Raw genomic sequence first — 24,948 nt, forward strand, 5'->3', positions numbered from 1 at the left:
CTGACAAGCCCCTTTCCTCCAGGCACCTCACAACATCAGATGAATAAAGTGATGTATAAAGAGCATCTTCAGAACTGTCATTCATTTATCAGAGTACAAAAATTAGGAAAATGCAGTAAGTCATTTTCTATACACGTTTCCTCAACTAAAATTCAGAGTGGCAGTAATAGCTGGCCATACCTGTCTATTTTCATAGACACTATGTCTGCTTGTCCCTTTGTTTTGATGCTGATATCTTGGAAAGAGTAAACTAGGTCACCTTGTGGCAGCCAGACAGGCTCAGGCAGTTAGCTTATACCTCTGAAGCTGTTGAACCCAGGAGTCTCATCTTCGACATAGTTTCATTTCCTGCTTGGTCCCCCTCAGCAGCTGCCTTTGATAGAAATCTGTAGTCAGGCAAGGCAAATGTTTCAGGTAGGAATGTTTAATCAGTGCTTTTAAGATACTGAGAAATTATTAATGTTTTGTGTGTCAAGATGGAAGTCTCATGCTTTCCCATAGCAGGCTTCTTCTCGAGGTCTGTTCTGTAATGCTAATTAGTAGTATGCATTCTATATTAGGAGTTATTTTTTTCATATCAGTGTAGAAGAGTTTGATTTTTTTTTTTTTTAAAAAGTGGGGTTTTCTTTCAGTCCAAAACACAGATTTATTCAGGCTGGTGTTTAATAACCAAAAGCATTTTGTTTGTGTTGTCATTGCTTTCCAAGGTTCTGTAGAATGCTTGTCAGTGGGGAAAAAAAACCAACCCAAAACCAAACTTGCTTTTTTTTCAGTGTATAAAGTCATTCAGACTCAACAACAAGGCTTCATATCTATCTTAATCTTATAACTCCCTATTTTCTACCTTAATGTTTGCTTGCAGACAAAGAACAAGAACGCCAGAGAGTATCTGTGGAATTAAATCCAAAGACTATGAATGTTGTAGAACAGCATGAGTCTCTTCAGTCCTCAGTTCAACTCCAGTGTAACCTAGGCAGGCCAAAGTCAAAATCTTCCTCAGTTAAATCATCCAATGCTACAACCCAGCTTGAAACAAAGACAGATGATTCAGTCAAAAAAAGAGGTAAATTGGATCCCTGGTTGCTGTATGCTGAGGTGATCAGACAGCTGAGGCCTCAAAGGGAGGGGAGGAAAAATAAATACGTGAAGAGATGTGTTAGAAAGTGAGAGCAGAATCACATTCAGCATAACAAAACCAAGTAGAACAATTTATGGTCTATTTAAAATTAACAATTTGAATTGCTAGTGCTCTTCTAGCATTTATCTGGGGAATGAATTTGAGAAAATGTTTTTAGAAACTAAAGAGAACCACTGAAGAACTATGGAAATGTTGGTTTTATGGACTTTGGTGGGATAACCACTTAAACTGGGCAGATAATATGTTGAACAATTCTTGCCCTCCCATTCAGAAAAGCCAAAACCAGCTTGTTTTTGGTTTTTTAACAATTTTTCTTTTCTATTTTAGGGCCAAACATTGAAAAATCAGTAAAAGACTTGCAGCGTTGCACAGTTTCTCTAACCAGGTATCGTATGATGATCAAAGAGGAAGTGGATAATTCTGTGAAGAAGATCAAAGCCGCTTTCGCAGAATTACACAGCTGGTATGTTAACCATCAGCAGCACCACCAGAGAAGTGGGGCTAACCAGGCTGCTGGCATTGGTGGGGAGGGGTCACTTACCACCCTGTTTGCTTGCAGCATTTGGTTTCCTAAAAGAAGTATGTAGTGCCATTTAGTGACTCCTCACTAACCAGGAAGTGATACATGCTTGTGTATGTTCGCATATGTACATAAAGGGGGGCACAACTACTGTTCTTTGGAAAAAAACAATCTCACTGTGGGTTTTTTCCAAGTGATCCATCTTGTCCTAATTCTTTTCTGTCAAGTTCAGTGGCAGCATATCTGAGCAAATGAAAGTTTTTTTCAAAAATCTGAATTGGGGGGGTTCTGAAATCTCTTTTTTGCCGCCTTTAAATTTCTCTTTCTATACTACTTTGATCTTATCTCCTTTGGCAGACAGTCCTTTACTGTTTCTTCATTTCCCATAACCTTTGCTTCTTATTCCCCTATAGTTTATTCTAACTTTCACATACATTGCTTCTAGTTATCATCTCTAATTCATTCTTTCATATCTTCCTTTTTTCTATTTTTTTCCGTGATAATTTTGGTTATTCCTGATCTTCAGCATGTATGTCTAAGTCCTTTGAAAATTTGTAGCAGAAATAATTGTTGCAATAGCAATTTTCATATTTTGTATGTACTTGTCATAGAAAAATATTGTCTGGTTTGAGCTTTGCTCAGCCTTTTGCTAAGCATGGATGCCACATGAAGCCTGTGTATTATACAGTGTTGCAGTAAACAGAAGCAATCATATTAAAATGTACAAGATTGGGTTACAGGTTACAGAAAAGTACAAAAAATGTTCCCCCTTAATTCATCCACAATATTTGTCAGAATTTTTATGAGCATCCTAAATGTATTATGAAAGTGCTGTAGTATTGCCAGAAGTTTAACTCTGGACTTTCTGGGCACAAAGTCCAAGTACTACTGAGCTGATTTTGTAGAAGATTCTGTTGCAGTAAGCCACTGCTCTACTTTACAATCTAGCAGGGAGAACTTTGTATTCCAGTGAGCATGAGCTGTGATCAGCAGCCGTACTGAACTCCATATTACTGTCACAAGTGCTCTGGGGCCAGTGTAATGATGTCTGCTTCCAAACTGAAATGCAGTAATAATATTGTTAGTATACAAAAATTAAGAAGAGTTCATCAACTCCTGCACCTTTATTTGGTAGTTTTCAGAGGTGTTTCAATATCATTTTTAGAAAATGTGTAAAATGATTATGGTTTCTGCAAAGAAGGGTCTGACCTTTTCTCCAAGTAAACTCATAGTTCTCTCTTTTTTGTAGCAATGTCAAAAATATGCAATATCACTTACATGTCTAATGTACAGTCAATTCAGTCTTTAAATTATAGTTGCTGTGGTCATAGAACAGGCTTAGAACTCTAGCATGATCTAAAAATGTTGGGCAGATGCTATATTAGTAAATTCAGAACTGAAATTCTTTATTTTTCAGGTATTTGCGTTTTAGCTTGAGAAATCCTAAAGTGTATTGCTTATTGTTAAAATGTGTTACTTAATTAGGTGAGTTTGATGGGGAAAAGACAAAATGACCCCCAAAAAGTATGCAAATCCAAATGGACTTAAAATGATGAAAAATAGCCTGGAAGATTTTTGACCATGCTTCACTTAATTTTACCTCCTGTCAGCCTCACTGCCTAAATTATTGGAGTGGAGACAGCCAGCTCAAGAATGTGAGATCTGTGCTCTGAATATATTCAGGCCTCACAAAGCAATTTCATGCATGTAGCATAACATTACAACAAGGACAGTGTAATGTCAGGACATGTTCATGGAAGTCTCAGTGCAGGCTAGATTGCTTTTGGCAGCTCACAAGCCTAATAGTCAGGTTTCTCCGCAAATGAGCGGAAGGAAAATTGGTTTAAACAGTAAAATGCATGACTTAACACCTTCCATAAATGAAAAACAATTTTGGGATATTACATATGGCTTTGTGGCTTTAAACTCTGGAAAAGATGGGAAGAGCTATCTTGTGCCTTGTTTACAAAACCTTGTTGACAACTTCTGTAGATTCCCTGGATTTGAGGAGAAATCATCAGAACCAGTGATAATAGTGTCAGACCTCATACAGATCATACGCCTGGGCTGAAGGGGTTTAGTCTGTGTAACCTACAGGGTGATTTCCTTGCTTCAGAGTTGATCAAAGCACTAGTGGGCTCCCAGAATGGTATGGAGTAACCAGAAGCAAGGGCATGACAGTGATACCTGGTATTCTTTGTGATAGTGATTCCAAAGCTTTTTCCAAGTTGTTCTTCCTGTTGCTGCTGGAGTGGGGACTGGTTGAGATATACGACAGATGGACAGAACTAAGTGCTGTCTCTGGTCAGGACTGCAGGGAGTACTGGAATGGGGTTAATACTGTAACCTGGATGGGAGCTTAACTGTTCCTGTTATACAGAGCTGCCACTACCCAAGTGGTTTTAGTGAAGCTAAATGAAGTCAGAAGCTTTAATCTTGTTTCGCAGCTGAATGCTGAAATACATACTATGTTCTGTTCTCTCTTGGGTTTGTTTTTCTTCCTTTGGCAGTAGGATAAAAGGCCCCTTTTGTGTCATTTTTGCTTTTACTATCAAAATCAGAATCAAAACTGCTTTTCAAGAGTCAGTAATCTTTTGGACTTTCTAATATTTCTTTTTTAATCTTATAATGACTTTACCAATCACAGAAAGGATGAAGTGCAAAGACAACATCATGTATCTTCCTCTTACATCCAGATAGCATATGAAACCTTTATTATGGAGATAAATGAATAGCACACGTGGCCTAAGATGTCCTGAAAGCTTCAGCAGAAAGATTCAGAAGAACTTTTCCCTTTAGCAGCAGAAACTGTCAGGTGATTGGTGCCAGTGGAAGTCCATGTATCTATCTGGCTCAGTATTTCACAGCTTGACCTAACCAATGAAGGGAAGTTAGTCCTGAACATGATCAGTCAGTACTGTGCTGCTATTTAAAAAATCACCTGTCTGAAGAAACACTTCATACCACCTTCCTGTGATCTAAAAAACCCAAGTGTTGTGGAGCGATATGCTGTGAACACCTATAAATGCTGGGGCTGGGGGTGGGTGGAATTCAGTGCTTGCTTCTGGATTTAACTTTGTAATGAAATGGGGCCAAAAGACAATCCCAGAAAAGATGATTATTTAAAAAAAACATTGCATTGGGCTCACTTTCTTAAAGAGCCTCACAGGCGTTCCTGCCCACTGGAGTAATTTTCTGCATGCTCAGTACAAGTGATAGCGACTTGCTTTTATACAGCGCTTTTCATGCGAGAGGACACCAGAGCATTCTATAGGTCATGGCCGGAACCAGGCACGGCACTCTGCTCCGCTCTGTGTGAAGTTCTTTGCAGTCTCATTTGGATTCTGCTTCTGTCATGACCTAGCACTCTTGTTGCCTCTGCTTTTGCAGGGCTTTTGATGACATTGCTTCCCCCAAGGCTAGGAGAGTGCTGGGCAGAGCGAGCTCAAGGGCACTGTTTCTCAAGACTCATATGTGCACCTGAAAGTTATAAGGAAGATCTTTCTGAGAGTACTCCCTGAGCTGGTATTTGTCCTTATTGCATACAGCTTTGGTGTATGGCTGCCAGGCGTGTAGGGTGTACAGTTGTATGAGTGAGAACATTAGCTGCTCCACATGCTACCTGAATGTAGAACATGTCAGAGCATAGCCATGTCTCTCCGTAGTGTAGGGCAAGGAACAGAGGAGTAGCAAACAGTGCTTGAGTTGCGGGTGAAGGTCGGAAAAGCTAGGTGAGCTCCCCTCCCGCTAGAGCACGCTTGAGACATCTGGTGTGAAGGTGGGAGTGCATGTGCTGTAATTGTGGTCTCACTTTTCCACCAAGAGACTGAAAATCATCTTGGGGATAAAAAAGTCCCCGGGAAATCGGAGTGAAATGTTTAAAGCACAAAAGGAGCCACATATAACACCTCTTGCCAGAAAATAATTTTCACATGTTGGGCATCTGCATAGTCATATGGAGAGCTAAAAGGAAACATCTGCTACTTTGCCATATGGTCTGTGTCCAGCCACGAATGGAAAATTGTCTGTAGAAGATAGTAAGAGCCAGATTTAATTATGCTGCATGCAAAACTGGACCAAAGAAAGGCAAGCCTCCTCTATTCCTCACATCTGAAACATGCTGCTATGCTTAGTACTTTATGAAGAGCATGAAAACCCACACAGTTGATTTTGTTTTGGGTTTTTGAGTGAGCAAAAAGCACTTGAAAACTTCACCATAAGATGGATAAAAAATTAACTCTGACATAATGCTGGGAAAATGGAGTTTGACAATACTAATAATTTAGAAATATTTTAGAATACATTGAGGGAACAACCAGGAAGCCTGTACTATATATTTAGGGAAGATAAAATAGATTTTCTGTTGTTTTCTAAGTCAAAGCAGGGGAATGGTTGAAGGGGGAAGAAGTTGTTTGAAAGAACATAGTTGCATCTGTACTAACTCAGTGCATGAGCAGCCCTGCTGGTGCTCGCAGTTGCAGAGCAGAGAGTGAATAGTCATCCCCTTTCTGGGACGCCTACTTGGGAAGCTGTGAAGGTGATTGTTTTCTGTTTCCCATAGCCCATAATCAGTGGCACCAGTGGAGGAGCTGCCTGACTGTGTTAGCAATGTGGTGGTTTAGAGCACGGGCAGATGGCTGGAAAGGCCAGGACTGGTCTTACTTTACACTAAACAGAGTTCCTGTGCTGTTTCTCTCTGCATTTCCAGGCAGTCCTCATTAGCTTTCTGTCTGTGTCTGTCTGCCAGCTGACCTTTGGTAGTCCTTATGCCTCTAAAGTACAGATTTTCAAATCCTCTTGCAGTTTGTTCTGATATTTGCCCATCAGTCACACAATCCAGTTCATAACCTTGTCAGTGCAGAGAAAGAAAAAAACATCTCCCAGGCATTTAGGTTTCCTCAGGCCCAGCTGGAGTTACAGGTACCTTCAAAGACCAGTGCTTTTTAGGAGACCCTGGGCCCTGTTCCTGCTGCCTGTGGGGGGGGCCAGGAGGACCTGATCCAACAGCACCGGCCTCAGACTGGCTGCTTGCCCACAGAGCTGCAGTACCAGGAGCGGGGCTTGTGCTTGTGCTCTTCTCACGTCCTCCAGCAGTTTGGGATTGCCCTTGCTGTGTATTAGTGGAGAGAACAGAGGAGCTTGTGAAACTGGGGGAGTGAGTTGTCAGTGAGATACATCATATCCCATTTCTGGACACTTTATCTATTCAGATAGTTGTTTCATTCCCATAATTTTTTACTAAGCTTGTGAAGATAAATTACAGTGGTGAAATGCAAAAGTGGATTATGCTGTCTCTTTGCCTGTTGTTCATATTTCATGACCTTGCATCTCCCTTCTTCCCTCCCAGTCATTCATAGCTGCATGTCATCCTCAGTAAAACACAAGCACACGTGCTTTTTGGGGCTGTGTTGCTTTTGTGCATGTCATTGTGGATAGAAGGGGAATATATCCTCTCTGTTCTTACTGTTGTCAGACTAAGGAGAAATCTAATTTATTAAACACATATAGGGAATAATCTCCAAAAAAATTCAGCAGGTGATAGACAAAAGAGACAGATTCCTGTTTTCTTTGTGGCTACTTTCCAAGATGCTTTTGGGAAAGCTACGTCTCCTTTGCAGGTGCCCAGCACCAGGGACTACAGTCATTGTCTTTGCCAGAGTGTGTTCAGGCATGTAACAGCAGTAAGATACTCGGACACCTCGGTAGTTGGACCAGAACCGAGACTCAGATGGGAAAGAAACAGGTTCCAAATTTATGTAAAAATGTGCAGCCATGGTACAATTCATACTCTCAGTTGTTAAAACTGCAAGATCCTCAGGTGATGTCATCATTTCTAAATAAGTGTAACTTAAAAGTGTTCTTTCAGGAAAATGTTCTCTGTGTCAGTTTTCAGCTTAAACAAGTTTTTTATGTTCAGGCAATAAATATCTAATTTTTTATAAAGAGAACTTAAAAATGCAAATACACATTTAATTATGATGGCTTTAGTAGACTCCACTGTGCATTCTGACTGCTCAAGAAAATAATATTGGTGAAGGTAGATAAAAAACAACATAAAATAAACTTGAATAAGTAAAAGCCTCTGGGCAATTTTACTTTCACCAGATGGTACACTGCAGAGGGAAGGATTTCAGTGAAACTGATTTATTCTGTCTTTTGGTTATCTGCTTATTGTCAAACTGCATTTGTGGTAAGAATGAAAATTCATGTAATCTTGTTTGCTGTATAAACCCTGTGCATGTGTTAATACACTGATCAAATAACAGCCTTCAAGCACCATGAACAATTTAAATACTTTTGAGTTAATAGTGGGAGATCATCCTTTACTGAGACATTGCAAAATATGCAACATAACAGCTTTTCTACAGCTTATTAATATAAAGAAAACTTGAAGTATCATTTCACCAATTACAAAACAGTGTGGTGACTCAGTAATCCTATAAAGCTTTTAATCACCAATTACAGAGCATTGGGCTTCGTATTTACATTGTCATCACATCATTCTAGTTCCTTGTGTTGAAATTTTGATGGGAACAGTTGTGATTTTTGAATTGAGGTGGGCAATCGTTTTGTGAAATGCATAATTGGCTTTGAGGGTCTTATCAGTTGTCTTTTCACCCCATCTGTGAGTCAGAGATGTTCATAGAAGAAGGGATGTGTGTACATGAAATCACGCATGAGCCTTAGAGACCAACACTGGGCACATCGGGACTATCCCATGAATTTGCATGTGATCTCAGCTCAGATATACCAGAGGCTATAAGTGTACTCATGTCCCTCCAACTTGCTGGAGTTTGTCAGCACAACTTTAAGGAGCTACTGGGGTCTGTTTCAAAGCCCCTGACAGAGCAAAATCCCTGGAGAATGGTGTGTTGTATTGTTTTGAAGCCTAAGCTGTCAAACTCCATCAGTGTCCAACAATTGATTCTCTCATGAAAAAAGGACTAGAATTCTGTCTCACCTGCTGAACGAAATCCCAGAGGATGCCCATGAAAAAATGGCTCCTTGCCCTTCCAGATGAAGAGCCCTGCTGTAGCAGTTCAAAATGCCAGAGCTGACTGTCTTCCTCAGTCTCCAGATCGACATTAATTCTCAAACTATGCACAAAGCTGGTTCAGGGGAGAGTGAAGCTTAGTAAACACCTCAAGGAGAAAATTGGTGTTTTGGGAGGCTTAACAGGGTTTAGAAAGAACTCATTTGAATTACACTCTTGACAGTAACCTCTATGCCATGCAGCTGTGGCTTACCTTTGTGAGTTGTGTCAGCATGTTTGCCTCCCTGTCAGCTCGGTCTTTTTATTTCCCCATCTCTTCAGGCACAATAGGTTTATCATAATGCATAGAAGAGGCAGAAGGCGAGAGAAGATTCTGGTCATCTGGAACCCTTGTGATTTTCATCAGTAAAGCTATACATCAGCTAGCCTGGCAATCTGAAGCAGCTTTTCTGAAGAGGCACTAATAACTTTAATCATTTTAGTGGGATTTTGAGGTATTGCAGCTGACTGAAAATATATTTTCTTTTTCACTGTGCAAGCACTAAATTTCATGTAGTAAACGAGAGGAAGATTAATTTGTTTCCACTAATGTCAGAACAAATTCTGAATTTGTTCTGAGTACGAAACTGTGAAATGAGGCAGCTGTCGGCATAATTTAGCCCTGTCATTGCTGTGCTGGCAACTAAATGCAGTTCAGTGTTTGCAGCTTTTTTGCCCTTGTATACTGGTGTCAGTTCTGCCAGCCTGCATAAGTCCAAGGCGTAAGCACTGCCCATTTGACCAGGAATAGGATGCTTATGCTCTTGCCTTTAGAATTTCTTCAGCAAAGTGAATCCCAGAGAGTTGCTTGCTCTCTCTTCTCTCTACTGCACAAGCGTTGCCTGTGTCCTGGTCTGATTTGCACATCCTCTATGTTAAGCCTCTGCCTTGTTGTGTTCCTTCAACTGAATTGCCTCCTTCCTGAACCTCACCTCTAAATTTCATCTGGCTCTTAAAATCAAACAGTGCTGAATCCTGTGCTCCAAAATACAGCTGTTCACCTGCAGTGAGCAGTGCTGCAGTGCTGATCACTGGAGTCTGGTGCCCAGGCTCTGATCCTTAAACCGTGAGGACTCAGAGAAGAGAATCGATTGTTTTACAAGTGAGGTGTGGCAAAGAGAGAGAAGGCAAAGAGGTAGTTGTGTTACTCTGTTTTGGCTACAGCATCAGTCGTGGACAATAATGTTCATTCAGATCTGTCCTTGAGCATAGTCAAGGGGAGAAAGAATTTGAGCTTCCATATTTGCTGTAGTGAATATTAAAAATGTATTGTAAAAACATCAATATTTGTATCAGAACTGACTAATGCTACTATGGCAGGGGCTCCTATGGGCTGGCAATTTGGGTACATATGGAGAGAGAAGCATTTGGACCAGGTTGCACATTTGTCACAGGAGTCTCAAATGGAACACACTCAAGTGCTGATGTTGGAGGGGAGGAGAAGGGACTGCTGGAGCCTGGTAGAATGTTAGTGCTGGGAGTAATCAGAAAGAACTGACAAGATCATGACCTTCCCAGAATCTCGGCTAAAGCAGCGTGTTTATGATTTTAACCCTGGTTCCTAATATCTATAGAAGACCCAAGAGAAACAGCTTAACTAGACAGGAAGGAATTAGCAGCTTGTTTTCCCAGAGATGTCTTTAGATCTGAACTGCATTCTGTTCCTTGCCCTGCTAGAGCCCAAACCTGATGATATGTGAGTGTGCAGAAGGTTCTGTAGCACTCAATATCCAGTTCCCTGTGGCACACTGACGTCTGCAGATTGTGCACTGGAGTGTATCAGCTTGATATAACATTTTGGTATCAAGTGGACAGTAAGAAGCATTGAAAGAAAATGCATTCCCAGGAGGCATTGTTGAGCCAAGCTTTGAGCAGCATGGTCATGAACATCCTATTGAAGCTGAGTTGGGCATTATTCCAGAAAATACATTAAAACCAGCTAAACTTCTCATGAGTTAAGAAGTTTTTTCAGCTTAAGTGGCTCTCTGAGCTTCGTGAGAAAACAGTGGGATCTTAGCAGGAACAAGAGACAAGATTTGATCCATTGATTTTTCTGTAGTGTTCTTGTTCTTCCTTCTTCTGTATCTGTTAGCATTTTGTTTTCCTTTTGTATTTGTCTTTTGTCTCTCTTGTCTTCCTCCCCCCCAATCCAGCTTTCCATCTTTCTCTCTGTCATTTTCCTGTTTATAACTTTACCAAGCAGTAAAATGTTTTGCACTGAAATGCTCAGTGTGACTAGAAAGAAAACATATCAATTCCTACTCTGTTTTCTCAATAATTGACCCTTATGCAAACTGAGAAGAAACAGCATTTCCTAGTGCTGGTTGGCCTGTGGCACTTCTGAAGAAACGTTTAACTTCCCCCATTATTCCAGGACATGTGGTAGTTTGTGATTTCCAAACTGCAAAAATGTGCCTGTACACTTCTGGATGGGAATTAGTCTGTCCTTTCCATTTGGAGTCCGTGTCCTCAGCTGGTATAAGTTAGTAAAGCTGCACTGTCTTCTGAGAAAGGCAAGCCCTGGAAGATCTGTCTGTTAAAGGAAATTCAGTTACTGCATGATCTAGTCTCATATTGACAGAAGCACCAAACCCTGTGTCTCTTGGTTTAGTCTTTAGTTTTCCCTGTGTTTAGTTTGTAGCTACAGGGGAACTACTCAGGTGGTGGTTCTCCATCAAATTCGTCAGAGTCCTGGCCTCTACTATTGCAACATCCAAACACTTTCCTGAAGTGTTTGTCAGAGACCGTACTAAAACATCAGGAAAGTTGTAATTGAGATCTGACTATAAAAACATGATAAATAAATACAGCATTGCTATGGCCTTGTGTTTTTATTTGGCATCAAAGTAACATGTTAGGGGCCAAGTACCTTAGCAAGGATCTGCTGGAGTGGCAGGAGGACAGTCATGGAACGAACTGGGACAAAACACAGTTCTGATGAGCTCTGCTCTTGTGAGCTTGTTGCTTAAATATTTTTCTTACCCAAGGGTTTATGTTTATCTAACCTGTCTAGTACACTGTGGAGGCATTTCTGTAATAGAGACAGCAATAGGAAAAACGTGTAGAATTTTAAAATTTAGGGCAAAGTACTAAAGATCATTAAAATCTCTTTCTTGTAGAGGGTAGAAACTAGGTGAAAACTTGCAATACTCACTTCAGGCACCTGCTGTGAAAGCCAAGGGAGTTTATTATAGCATGTAGTTACAAAAGTTAATTGAAAATCGATTAATTCTGAAAAGCTATCGCTATTTAGATTAGCAAGTTGAAATCATCACCTGCCTGTTTAAAGTCCAAGCTCAACGCTTATGCCTGGAGAACATTAAGGGCCAACTGGAAAAAGTGTGTCCTTATATTGGAAGCGTGTCCTTTCATTGGAAGCGTGTCCTTTCATTGGAAGTGTGTGCCTCTTAACCGATTTGCTGTACCGTAACCCCCCTGCTGTTTTATTTCCTCTGCTGTGTTCGTCATATTAAACTGACCTGGCAGCCAAAACAATGCTTTTAGTCTTGTTTATATGCATGATCCAGAAAAATGTGTTGCGCCGCAGTTTTACTGTCTTGCCATCAGCCAACCTGCTTCTGCTCCTGTTGTTGACTATCGGGAGGCAGTGTAAAGGTAGTAGCCTCTCCTCCCCTAAAGGTGGCACTGTTGATTGTCAAAACCCAAGCAGAGCTGTTGCATACCTCCTGTATGAGCTTGGTTACTTTATGGGAAGGTATCAAAGGTTGCTTAGCACTTGAACACATTCTAGCTGGTAAATTTGTGGTTGAGTCAGCTGTGTATCTGCTGTGTGTTCTTCATGCTGCCTGCTCTGTGATCTTTCCTTATTTTAATTAACAGCCTGTCAGTCCTCCTCTCTTCTGTAAGTCTCCCATCGCTTTGACTGCTGCTGTAGGAGTTTTCCTTCTGATGGACACTAGTCACATCTCACTCAGTGTCTTCACTGCATACAGACGTTAACATTTAAGAATGACTGTACTGAAAGGTTTGAGAACTCCACTCTTCCCTTGAGTGTGTCCCTGAATTTACTCCTGGTCTTCATCCTACTTTTTGTGATTTCTCCTCAACAGTGCTCACTTACGCAAACACGAACGTGGTGCTTATTAAACATGAATGTGACTAAGAATAATATAGTAAGGGAAAAATGGAGTGGCACACCAAAACATTGTCCACTGGAGAGCATTCTGCAGTGATGTTATTTTGCTGAACAATGTTGTGGGGTTGATGATGTGAACAATTCACCAGACCCACCAGATCAGTTTGCATTTAACAGCTTAAAAGCATTTCCAGGGATTGCACACCAGAGATTTATGAAAGGGAAGGTTAGAAAGGATTTAGGTTAGAAATTAGGAAGAAATTATTCCCTGTGAGGGTGGTGAGGCCCTGGCACAGGTTGCCCAGAGAAGCTGTGGCTGCGCCCTCCTTGGCAGGGTTCAAGGACAGGTTGGATGGGGCTTTGGACAGCCTGGGCTAGTGGAGGGTGTCCCTGACCATAGCAGGATGGGTGAAACTGGATGAACTTTGAGGTCCCTTTGCAGGCAAAGCATTCTGTGATTCGGTGAAGCAGACCTTTATTATGGAGATACATCAATACTTATTTACATCACAAGCTATTTTCTTACTTACCCTGGGGTATTTTTCAAGAATATCTCTAAGGAAGAGAAGAACCCCTTTCCACGCAACATTAATTCTGTTTTATTCTTAATATTGCACTGAGAACTAAGGTGTATTAACCTGGGTAGCAGCCATGGTATGCCTGGCTTAATTAGGGGAGAGACTGCTCAGTCATTTGAGGGCTGTTGAGCCGAGGCAATGCTGAAGAGGTAAATCAGGGCGACTTCCACATCTGTTCAGATGTATGGACAGGTCAATAAGCTGTTTGTGTAAATCGGCATATACTGATTTCTTGGAGTCAGTTTGCCTGTCTGTCTCTTCAGCTTCCATTTGTTAAGTCTTTGTTGTGAGCAGCTAATTTCAAAGCTGCTTATAACTAAGGTCTGAAGTCTTTGTGTAGTTACAGCTTTTGATTTTGATGGAGTTCCAGCATGGATTAAATTATGTTTTTTCTCTTTTTTTTTTTTTAGCATCGTAGACAAAGAAGTGTCATTAATGGCAGAAATTGATAAAGTTAAAGAAGAAGCCAGTAAGTAAAAAAATGCACAGGGAATTTTTGGAGTAGTCATGGAACAATTTGTTTTGCTTGGCAGAAACTAAGTACATAAATTTGGTTAGCAGCATTCGAGCATCTTTCATTGTGTATGTATAGAGTCAGATGAGTCACTGATGTTCTGGGGTAGTTGCTGTATAATTTCTAACTATAAGGTAAACATCAAAATTTCAATACAAAATTAAAGTAAACAAAAATGCATATGAGGCTGCATTTAAATTATTTATTCTGCTTGCTTAGCGGAGCTTTTTGGCCACTCTTCCCACCCCTACCCCCCGACTTTTGTGGTTTGCAGATTGTTTCATTTCCATTTCTAAACCACTATTTGCTTGCTTGTATTACATATACAAGTTACAATACTGGAAATGACTGGGGGATAGGTTATTGTGAAGCCCTGCATAGCTTTAAGGGAGTGTGATCAAGTTTATGAGTTAGAGCAATTAAAAAACAGATGGTTACTGGAATCTGTTTTCTTAATCAGCGGGAACTGATCTGATTCCAGGCATTCATGTCATCTCCTCTGGTATTGCATAGGTAAGGTGTATATACGTTCTTTGGAGAAGAAAAAAAAGCACAAGATGATCTGTGTAGTAGGATAACACAAGGTGTTGCAGGACTGTAACATGCTAACCAAGATTTACACTGTTACTTATTTTCACGTCTCTTTCCTCCACTGGAGGACTATTTTATAGTGAGTAGTCAATACTGGAATATGATAATTTCAGGGATTTTTTTTATAAAATAGCATTCATGCAGAGATAAGTGCCTGTATGAGATGAGTTCACATGGTTTGGGCAGTCACTTCAGCAAAGGGGATGCTGACCTTGGGGAGAAACAATATTAGCTTTACCTAGAATAAGCTATTGGACAAAGAAAAACATCTAGTAAGCTAGCTCATTTAATCTGGTAAAAGTTTCTCAGATTTGTAGGCTATATTGCACAAAAATTCAATTAAAAGATCAGCTAGAGAGGCAGATACATACCTGTTTTAGCACAAGCAATAACTTAGCTGCAGATTTACCAACGGTGCTAAAGGAACTGTAGCTACTGTCAGCCTTCCTTGCTCTGTGTGACACATGCTCTCTGGGACGGTTTGGTTGCTCCCACACAGCTGTACAGCCACAGGGTCTGTCTACCGGCACCTACTCAGCCACGCTGTGCTTGGCGAAACACTGGAACAGGTGCCCAGGGAGGTGGCAGATGCCCCATTCCTGGAAACGTTCAGGGTCAGGATCAACAGGGTTCTGAGCAACCTGATCTAGTTGATGTCCCTACTCATTGCGAGGGCGTTGGACTAGATGCCTTTAAAGGTCCCGTCCAACCCAAACCATTCTGTGATTTTTACGGTTGGACTCGATCTCAAAGGTCTTTTCCAGCCTGGTGCTTCTGTGCTTCTGTGATACTTTCAAAAGAAGGTGCTATCTGATTGAATAGGTGATAATGGGTTGAGAAATAAACTCTGTGAAATATCATTAATTCTCACCTAAAAAAATGACATAATAAAGTATGAGTAGGTTGCCATGTCTGCTCTGAAAATTTGTGGCAAAAGAAGGCAAAGAAGCCAAAATCCCCACAGCTGTAATGGAGTCTGTGGCCTTAGGAGAGATCACAACAATTACCACTCTTCCTAACTGTAGGTGTAAGCTCTAGACAAAGGATTCTGATTGTTGTTTATATTTAGATGCTATCTTTCCTCTCACCATATGTGCTGATCCTACCAGCCAGTTCATCAGCTGCTTTCACACTGAGTCACCCTGTAAGAAATGGAGTTTGCCTATATTTAATTTTCCACCAAAATTGTAATGGCCTATTATCCTGCACGGAAGCAGACTGTTGCTGTGTGCTTCCTGATCAGTCTTTTCCTATAAGAACATAACTGTTTACCCCTTCCTTATATAAAATATACAAGTTGTGCAGTAGTGAATGTTTAGTATCTTTTCTTAGAGACTGTTGGTCTTGGTAATACTGCATTACTGTAGAAACAGCAACGTGTGTATTTTGTACCTGGAAGCAAACTGGCAGTGCCAGTGATTTTCATGTAAACTGTAGCTGAACAGATTATTTTTTTTTCAGAGGAACTGAAATGCCCAGTGTAAGTAAAATACAGTGTGTGTTTAGAAACAGGCTGTTGGCTCAATGTACTGCTTCTGTCCATGCCTCCATGATTTTGTGCTTAAAAATTAAACAGTAGAAATTCCCCAAAAAGAAGTGTGTCCCTGTTTGTCTAAATGTTGAGGTTTGCCTTTGATATTCTGACAGCTATTTAATTTCCAAATCTCTTTCAACATCAGGCAGTTCAGTTAAATGCGCTGATGGACTTAATCTGTGCAAGCAGCGTGGTGGGGGTCCAAGATATGTGTGTCTCAAATGTGATGTGTACAGTGTGAATGCCCATAGAGTAATGAATTACAGACCAGTTTGCCTCCCTACTATATAATTATTGACTGTTGGTATTTGGCAGTGGAAATCCTGACTGCTCGGCAGAAGAAAGCTGAAGAGCTGAAGAGACTGACAGACCTAGCCAGTCAGATGGCTGAAGCACAACTGTCTGAACTCAGGGCTGAAATTAAGGTCAGGCATTCACTTCTTCTTGGGTATTTTAACTGTTTGCCAAGAAAGAGCTGTCATGTTAATGTGCCCAGGCTGTTCATTCCTGCCCTGGGCCAAAGCGTGACTGGCTTTCCATGGGGATAATTATCTTAAAGTATCTCTGAGCAGTGTACTGACACTGTGGGAGACGTGTAAGCTCTCCCCTCATAAGTGTACCAGTGGAGAGTTTCGCAGTTTGTGTATTAATTATTGGACTTGGTTAACAAGTAAACCTGATAGCTTCAGGTTCAGTGACCAAAAAGCACATGCTGTGGTGAAATGACTCACTTCCTAAGTGTGGGGGTGGTCCACCCATCACTGGGCTATGAGACATGTAATTTGGTAAGGATGGGAAAATACTTGGACTGCACAGAGATCCTGTGTACAAGGCAGGATCAAGAGCTTGCTGAGCCTTAAAATGAACGTAAGATGAGTGTTGATTGGTTTCTGTACCATCCATGTAGTCTTTTGCTCGGAATGCAAATCACTTAATTTGTCTGTGGTTTTGCAGCACTTTGTGAGTGAACGGAAATACGATGAAGAGCTGGGCAGGTCTGCCCGATTCTCCTGTGATACTGAACAGCTGAAGACCCAAATTCAGCTCTGCGGAGAAAGTAAGTGCTGGTGATTTGTCACACAGATGTTCTCAGAACATGGTGCTCCACAGACCTGTTCAGGAAGGGCCAGCAGCAATAATGGCACAGGTACTGCTGGTGTGTGTGCAGCAAGCCCAGTACGAACGGGATACCTGGATGCAGCAGGCTTGCTGAACGTGCACAAGTCGACTTCATAGTACAGAGCACATGTACTGCAGTCCATTGGTGTGTACAGAGTCCCCTCTTTGTCAGATTTCAGGGTATTAATCAGACCAGTTGGAGTTTTCTATCTAATGGAAAAAAGTGTCAGCTCTGGGGAGCACTCAGATTCAGTAAGTAACCAGTAAATTAGAAGCTTCTCTGTGTGAGTAAAGTATTATGAGACTAACTCTTAACTGCTAGTAAGTAACTCCCCAGCTTTATAGCAGTATTCACTGGGTTTTTCAAGAGCTAAAGGTAGTCCCAAATGTTCCTGTTTCCAAATCATCTGCTCTTCTGTTTAGAAATTCAGCTGAATTTGCTGTTCCAAGTATTATGCCCCAGTTTCAAAATATGAGAGCGCCTATTTCTCATCTTGGCCATCCATTTTCCCCCAAAAAAGGTAAATTCTATCCTTTGCCACAAATGTTACCCTGATACCTCATCAGTATTGTCACTCTGTTAACACAGTAATGAACTAGTGCATTTTGCAGAAGGAAAACAATTTTGGGAAGAAAAATATTGAATGTTTTCAAGGAGTTTCTAGAAATAGAAAGAATAAGAAATGTCCCACAGCCTGTCAATACGATCTTCGACTGCACAGCTGAAGAACTGTCTCCTGTGAAGTGTAACCAGTGTAATTCATTAGACTATAAGAATTGCTTTTGCAGAACACTTTGAAGATCCATCTAACCTCATGTCCTGTCTCTCACTGAAGCCAAGCCAACATGTTTCCAAGGAAGGCATAAGCTGCTCAGTAATGCATCTAATTGTTCAGTCACCTCGTAGACCCTCTCTCATACCCTGAAGCGTAAGATACTGAAAATTATGTAAAGATTATCCTGACTAATTTAACTACAGCTGTTGTTGATACAGCCATAGACTATTTTTTTAAAACTCCTTGAACTACTTTCCTAAATAACTTCCAGCTGCAGTTAATTCTGCAAGTTAATTATTTATAGTTCATTTCAGTAAAGCATTACTTAAGCATAGTTTGGTGCAGACCTGATGAAATTAGGTCAGTGAAGTCAAAAGAACAGCTATTAGCTGGGAAGCAGTACAGTTTTACAATTGACTGATAGTGCACTGGCTGTCTGAAGAACTTTGCTCTGATCTGTCCTCAGTGACCTTAGATGAGCAACTCATGCTCTTGACACGTCTTTGATAAAAGCTCTTCAGTGCAAAAGATGTTTCTGTTTGGAGCATCTCACAGTGAGGCCCATACCCTGCTAGGAGTTGTGCAGGTACCCTTAAAACAGAGATTATACCAGGCTACAGCTAACAACAGCCACTGCTGAGGGCTTTAACAAAAGGAAATAACTGAAACCACAGAGCTTGTGCGAAGGAAGGCATGATACAAGGGCAGGCAGCATACACATAATGAAGGACAGGAAGAATCAGAAATAACTGGACTGATGTATATCTGGAATGCCTGATGGTGGGTTGCACCCCTTCCTTGTACTTTTTTGTTAAAAATACATTTTTTAATTATTAGCACCTGTATATTTATATGGGCTTCTGTGTGCAGCAGTCTGGTTTAGACAAGAGAGAGCAGTGGAGTCCAGTGACACCGGCCTCGCTGGACATGGGACAGAAAATTCTCTTGGTTGTGCAGATCGTTGCATTGTTTTTCTGAAGAGGCCACCTAGTGGGAGAAATAGCTGATGTTGGTGTGAGTGAAGAGCCTCAAACAAACTTAACAGATGATGCTCAGTTGCTAAAATTATTCTGCATCTTCTTTTGCTGTGCTAAAAGTGGAAATGTAGAAGTACCTCTTAGTTAAAACAACAGGTGCTTCACTGAAGCGAGGCTTTGGTTTGTCCTCTGTACCAGAAGGAAACAGGAAAATTACAGAATCAGAAAAATCAGAACAGCAAATTAAGATTAAGAATTTTACTTCAATAGCCTCAGAGTCCTCTTTGAGACTGCTTATAAGTAGGCAGCTTGAAGAGCTTGTGGAAATGCAAAGAGGCAGGAATTGAGGATATGTTTGGTGCACTTCATTCACATCCAGACAGAGAACTGGTTAAGATGTCAGGCAGTCTCAAAATATTAAGTAGGGACCAGGAATGTAGTGAGATGAGCAATCGTGGTTCCTGATGGTCCTGGCTGCCACATCACAGAATCACTAGGTTGGAGAAGATCTTTGAGAGTGAGTCCAACCATACAGATCATGTAGTCCACGATCTACATGAAGTGGATTAGTGCATGGCATTCAGTTTCTGTACCATGAATAAAAACTGAAGAACCTTTGTTAACCGTCTCCTTAGAGAGGAATGAGCAACAGGCACTATTTTTATTTTCCTTCTTAAAAAATGCTCAGACGTATAAAGAGGCTATCTTGGCAGTGACCTGTGTTGTAGGTAGTACGTGTAATAGCAAACGTCCGCATCTTCAGTGTTCCGAGGCCAAAGAATAATTTGGAATGGAATTCAGTCTGTGGTTGTCTGCAGGCACAACTGACAGTTGGACTTGATGACCTTGAAGGTCTTTTCCAACCAAAACCATTCTGTGATTCCTCTGTCCACAAGCAGTCGAGGGAGTTACTAGCATACCACTCACCTGCTTCCCATGCTGCTTCCTCGGTTGCTGAAGAGTCCTGTCCGGAGCATTACTGATAGGACAGCAGTGTGTGGGGCACTCCTGACAGCACCTGTGCTCAGCTCAACTGCTTGGAAGTTCACAGGCAAACTGGGAATTTTGAAAAGTTTTCTTGGATGACCAGAGCCTCCCTTTCTGCCACGGTTCTTCCGGTTTTAGCACAGTTCCACCACATTGGCTTTTTGTCTCCAACAGTGCTTTACGATGAGGCATTTTCGCCAAAGTAAAGTGCTGTGGCCTAATTCTGACCCTAGTTACTTGGCTTACTTCATTATCTAAAGTAAGGTTAGAAGGATGCTACCAAAATTAACTGTAAGCGGGGAAAAAATACAGCCTTATATTTAGATGGTGAACTTTTAAGTGGTAACACAGAATACTTTGTTTTATAGTTTCTCACCCAAAGAACAACTATTCCTCAAGAACACCATGTAGTTCAGTGCTGTCTTCAATGACCTCACATGCAACAACTGGCAAGCAAAATACACACACCCGGAAGTCCTCTAGTAATGCCAGGAACTCTGATAATAAACCAGCCAGCACAAAAGTTCATAGTCATCCTTCTTCCAATCCTACAGAATCTTCTTCCCATGGAATCCCAACAAATAAGCAGGTAAGAAAACAGTTATAAACTAACCTAAATTATTTCAAAAATTTAAAGAAAATGCACAGCACTGAAAGTTATGAATACAAAATCCAATACTGGTTTGCAGTCCATATGTTTAATAATTTTTGAAAATGCACAAGTACATATTTTCCAGCTTCATCTTCAAGGCAGTGTGAACATACAAAGGGGGCGTACCAGAAATGCCATACGAGCAAAGACCACTATCTGATGTTCGTAAGTGACTGGTGGCAGTTACCAGACTGAAGAAACAAAACCCCTCCATACTAGCTAATTGTCCTACACACTATGATGGAGAAACGTTTCAACTTGATCCTTGACAAATGATCAGCTGATGTGCTATTGAAGCACGATTAGTAGGTAGACTTTGAAGTGGAATCCTGCCAGGTTTAAAAGCACATTATTTCAGAAGCTGTGTTATACAGCATTGTGCTATCTTGAGCTATTTCATTGTAAGAGCTGTGCTGTTGTGCTTAGGCAAAGCTGCCGCTGAAGTTGGTGGGACGTTTGTCCTGGTAGGCATCCTGGGGTCAAGTAGGTGCCTGAACCAAATCATAGGAGCGTTACATGATGTCGGTGCAGGTGTGAAATCAGCTGCTCTGGCAGTCTTGCAAATAACATTCAGCCACGTCCAGATATGCATCAAACTTTCCTCTGAGCAAGATACCACCATGGACATCTCTCCCACCGTGTGCATTCTTAATTTTGATTTACATGTGAATTTCTGTTGTTACTGTAGTATTTATGCAACCCTCTGCTAGGAAAGGTATTTCTGTGATTTTGGAAAAAAATCAGTATCGTATTCTTCAGTACTTTTTGACGGCTGCTCTTGCAATGCTCAGTATTTCATCTCCTTTTCTGTGTTCTCTTGAATCACCACAGATTGTAATTTTGCATCAGTGGTGAGCCTGCCATCTAGATTTCCAGGCTACTCAGATGTATTGTGTTACCCATTGTTCCATTGTTGTTATAGAGTGCTCCACCAGCAGTGAAAACCGCACAGTTTTCCCTCTCCTAGTGAGACTGAGCAGTTTATTCTACACCTTTTGTTGGTTCTGATTCTGTAGTTCTTGTCCTGTTGGACAGATTCAGCTAACCTAATGTTTACCCGATTTCTTTCTGGGTAGAATGGGCCTTCTAGCCAGAGGCGAAGATTCAACCCGCAGCACCAAAACAACCGTCTCAACGGGTCTCTTAAGCCACAAGGTGCCAGTAATGATGCAGATCAAAGTAATACCAAGAGTGGTTCCAGGTCTGAGCATAGAAGACAGCAGCATAACAGCTTCAGATCTAAAAATAAAGGAGCTATGAAAAACCAAGAGCAGTCTACAGCTACAAGAACCACAGAGAATCCAACACATTCGGACAAGACCCGACGAAAGCATCATACACCAGACACAGCAGATCACAGGCCTTTCCAAGGCAGTGTTGGCAGGGTGTCACAATGCAATTTATGCCCTGGAAGGATGGAGGTCTCAACTGATGCCACTGTTCTTTCTGTGCCAGCTGTGACATTGGTGGCTTAAAATGTCATGGTGACAGCAGGCAGAGAGATATAATCTCTCTTCATTTTAGTTTCTTGTTCGAGATGCTTGTTGGTGAAGAAAATAAGTCAGATCATAGTCATTTTAAACCTGTTGCTGTTTAAAACTTGTTGGTGTCTTTATTCCTTACTAATTATCAAAATGAATTCATACTTTCAAGGCTTTGCCCAATATGTTCACCGTTATTTTGTCATGACAGTCCAGAATCTTACCAAAGCAGCATTTACTACTTAGAAAAATTAAATCTAGATTGGAAAAAGAAATTTATGATGAAATTCATAATAGCAAAGGGCCTGTTGTAGATATGTGGTAATAGCAGTCAACATTATTGATTCATAGAGCAGCCTGTGTTAGAAGGATCCCAGGATGTCTGTATGCTGTGGTCTACAATGAAATCAGATAATCTTATAGAATTTTTCTACAAATCTCTATACATCTCTTTCTTCCTGTGCGTGTATACGTGTACATGCATGCACACTCTATACACAGAGAGTATTGTTATATGCAAGACATTTGAAAGAGCAGTACATTTGATTTTAGCTTATTATTCTGTAATCTGAGATCTTTAAATTCAAGTATAAAATGTATTAAATGTATTACATAATGGTATTTTTCATTGACAAACTATTTTTATGAGGCTGAGAAAAAATGCTCATTTCTTAAGTTTGGAATGTACATAGTCATGGCTATTCAGGTGCACAGCCCTATTCTCCATCCTCATCAGCCACTTTTCTATAACTAGTTGGATTTATTTTTTTGCATATGAAGAGTTGCAGGTGTTCTAGACTTGAATCCAAATTATTTTTCTATATTTTTCCTGCAGGAACCATCTGTCCATAACAAGAGCTATGACTAATAAATTTGTTACAGCAACGTGCAGCAGAATGTGGAGGTACATATTTGAGCAGATGCTACATCCTTCCAAGTTTTCTATAAAAACCTTACTTAGTCTCAATGTCCTGATTCTGTATTTCAGAAAACCTGTTTCTTCCAAAAGAATTAAAATCTTATTTCTAAAACATTCTGGTGTTTTCTGCTTTGCAGTGCCTCACCTTTGTGACCTTACTCAAATTGTATTTGCTTAATTCAGCTGGAGTCAGTGGGAGGCTTCAGCGCAGTTTGGATAGGATGAGGCTCTTGTTTTTAGCTAGAGTAGTGCCACAAGCACAGGGGACAGAACCTTCCCCAGAGAGCCGCCTCCATCCTGGACATACTTTGTAAGTTAATACTTCACATAGTGAGGATCTGGCATTGAGTGAGCTAACTGGCTGCGGGTCAGGATCACAGTGCTGTGAAAGGGTTTATTTTCTGTGGACACCAGTAAGAGCAGGACAGGTGAGTATCTTTAAGTTTATTGCTAAGGTTATTGTTTGCTGATGCCTTTTAGCAAATTCCCCTGCCAAACTTCTGCTGGCTAACTGCACGCTTCCTTAACACCGAGAGTTCTACTTCTCCTGTGTGGCCCTTGAAAAATGCTCTCAAAGCGTAGAGTGAGGTGCATTTCTTATGGGTGAGTTTGACTATTCCTGTTTCTCTTGCTATCTGTATACAGTTTTCCACTGGTGCACATTGGTAAAACCAGTTACTTGCCTAAAAGGCAAGCACCTCTTCATCTGGAAGAGCAGGGAAAGAAAAGCATGCATAGGTAAACACTTTCTTAGCATTGCAAGCACTGCTTCTATGCTGGTTAGTTAGGCTTTAAAGGTGAATGTTTTGAGTAAATAGAACTGAAATTTCCCTAACTGTGTGTTGTACACAGCCATCAGCTGGGTAGCTTTTCCCAATTTGTCTGCTGCCTTACAGTTTGACCTGTAACCTCACTGTAAGATACATGATTATGATTTCCATGCAGATATTACACAGGAATCATATTCTGTTCTGCTTAAGTAATTTGTGAAACATTTCTTGTAACCCCTCCTAAAAAAAACCTCACAAAAACCTTAAGATATCTATCGTGGCTTTTACTCCTTCCTGATAGCTTCTTCACTTGAGAGGATTATTTGAAGTTATTCTATTCCCTAAATAAGCTTTGTCACAAACAGGCTTCTGCAAATAAAATCTGTAATGTAAAAGTCATAACAGCACAACAGGACCACCTGGGGCTCCTCAGGACCAGCTAGCCTTCGATGTGCCAGAGGCTCAGTGTGTGACAGACCCAGGACTAACAAGTGAGAGCCAACATTTCCCTTCAGACTGCGATGCAGAGTCCGTTTCTTTGATGAGAGATGCAAGCGGGGATTTGGTTGGGCTGGGGCGGGGCCTGGCTCTGGGAAACCTGCAGTCTTGGCACACCAAGTGTCACTTAGTATCGCAGCACATGTTGTAGCTGTGAGGTGCCTGTGCTCCAAAGCCTGGCTGTGTCAGAAGGGTGTCTCCTTTAATTTCTGATGTCTCTGGATGCTTGGAGCTGGATCTGCCAGTTTCTGGGAGTGTTTTGTTCCCAGCACTTGCTTGTATGTAACCAGACACTTTTGAGCCCATCATCAACAGAACTCTCTTTTTATCTTCTGATTACAGTGCTAGTCCTTTGAACGTAAGGGGTTTGTACAGGGTCAGGGACAGAAGTAAGGGCAATACACGTTTTGGCTTCCAGGCCAGCCAGCTCTTTCAACAAGCACCCTTGATTTGCAAAGCAAATACAGCTGTTTGGCATCACTCAGACACAAACATGGAATTCCTCCTGCACTTTGTACACTCTTTCAAAAGTGGAAACACACCTTAAAGGGCAGTACTTTAAAGCAGTTGTATCTGTTTATCCTCTGTGTATGATTAAACTCAGAGTAACGGCAAAACTTGGCAAAATAAAGAACTAAATATGTAGTTAGAAAGCTAAAAACAGTGATTGAACACAGCCAGGCTATTCAGAAAACTTACATTATTTAGGTGTGTTTGGTAAAAAAGGTAAAAAAAATCCCTTATTTTATGTAGGCAGTGTCTGGG

At 41.0% G+C, this 24,948-nt stretch overlaps 1 protein-coding gene across 1 annotated transcript in view; it reads left to right on the plus strand.

Moving 5' to 3' along the window:
• Positions 1–23,029, plus strand: part of SPATS2L (spermatogenesis associated serine rich 2 like) — an 81,068-nt gene extending 58,039 nt beyond the window's left edge. The window contains exons 7-13 of the mRNA XM_084264946.1: positions 863–1,063; positions 1,466–1,601; positions 13,776–13,834; positions 16,320–16,429; positions 16,959–17,061; positions 20,232–20,452; positions 21,592–23,029. Coding sequence (XP_084121072.1) covers positions 863–1,063; positions 1,466–1,601; positions 13,776–13,834; positions 16,320–16,429; positions 16,959–17,061; positions 20,232–20,452; positions 21,592–21,990 — 1,229 coding nt within the window. The 3' untranslated portion in view covers positions 21,991–23,029. The remainder of the gene's footprint in view (positions 1–862; positions 1,064–1,465; positions 1,602–13,775; positions 13,835–16,319; positions 16,430–16,958; positions 17,062–20,231; positions 20,453–21,591) is intronic.
• Positions 23,030–24,948: the final 1,919 nt, after the last annotated feature.

The sequence above is a fragment of the Gallinula chloropus genome (genome assembly GCF_964237585.1).
Source record: "Gallinula chloropus genome assembly, chromosome: 5".
NCBI classification, from domain to species: domain Eukaryota; kingdom Metazoa; phylum Chordata; class Aves; order Gruiformes; family Rallidae; genus Gallinula; species Gallinula chloropus.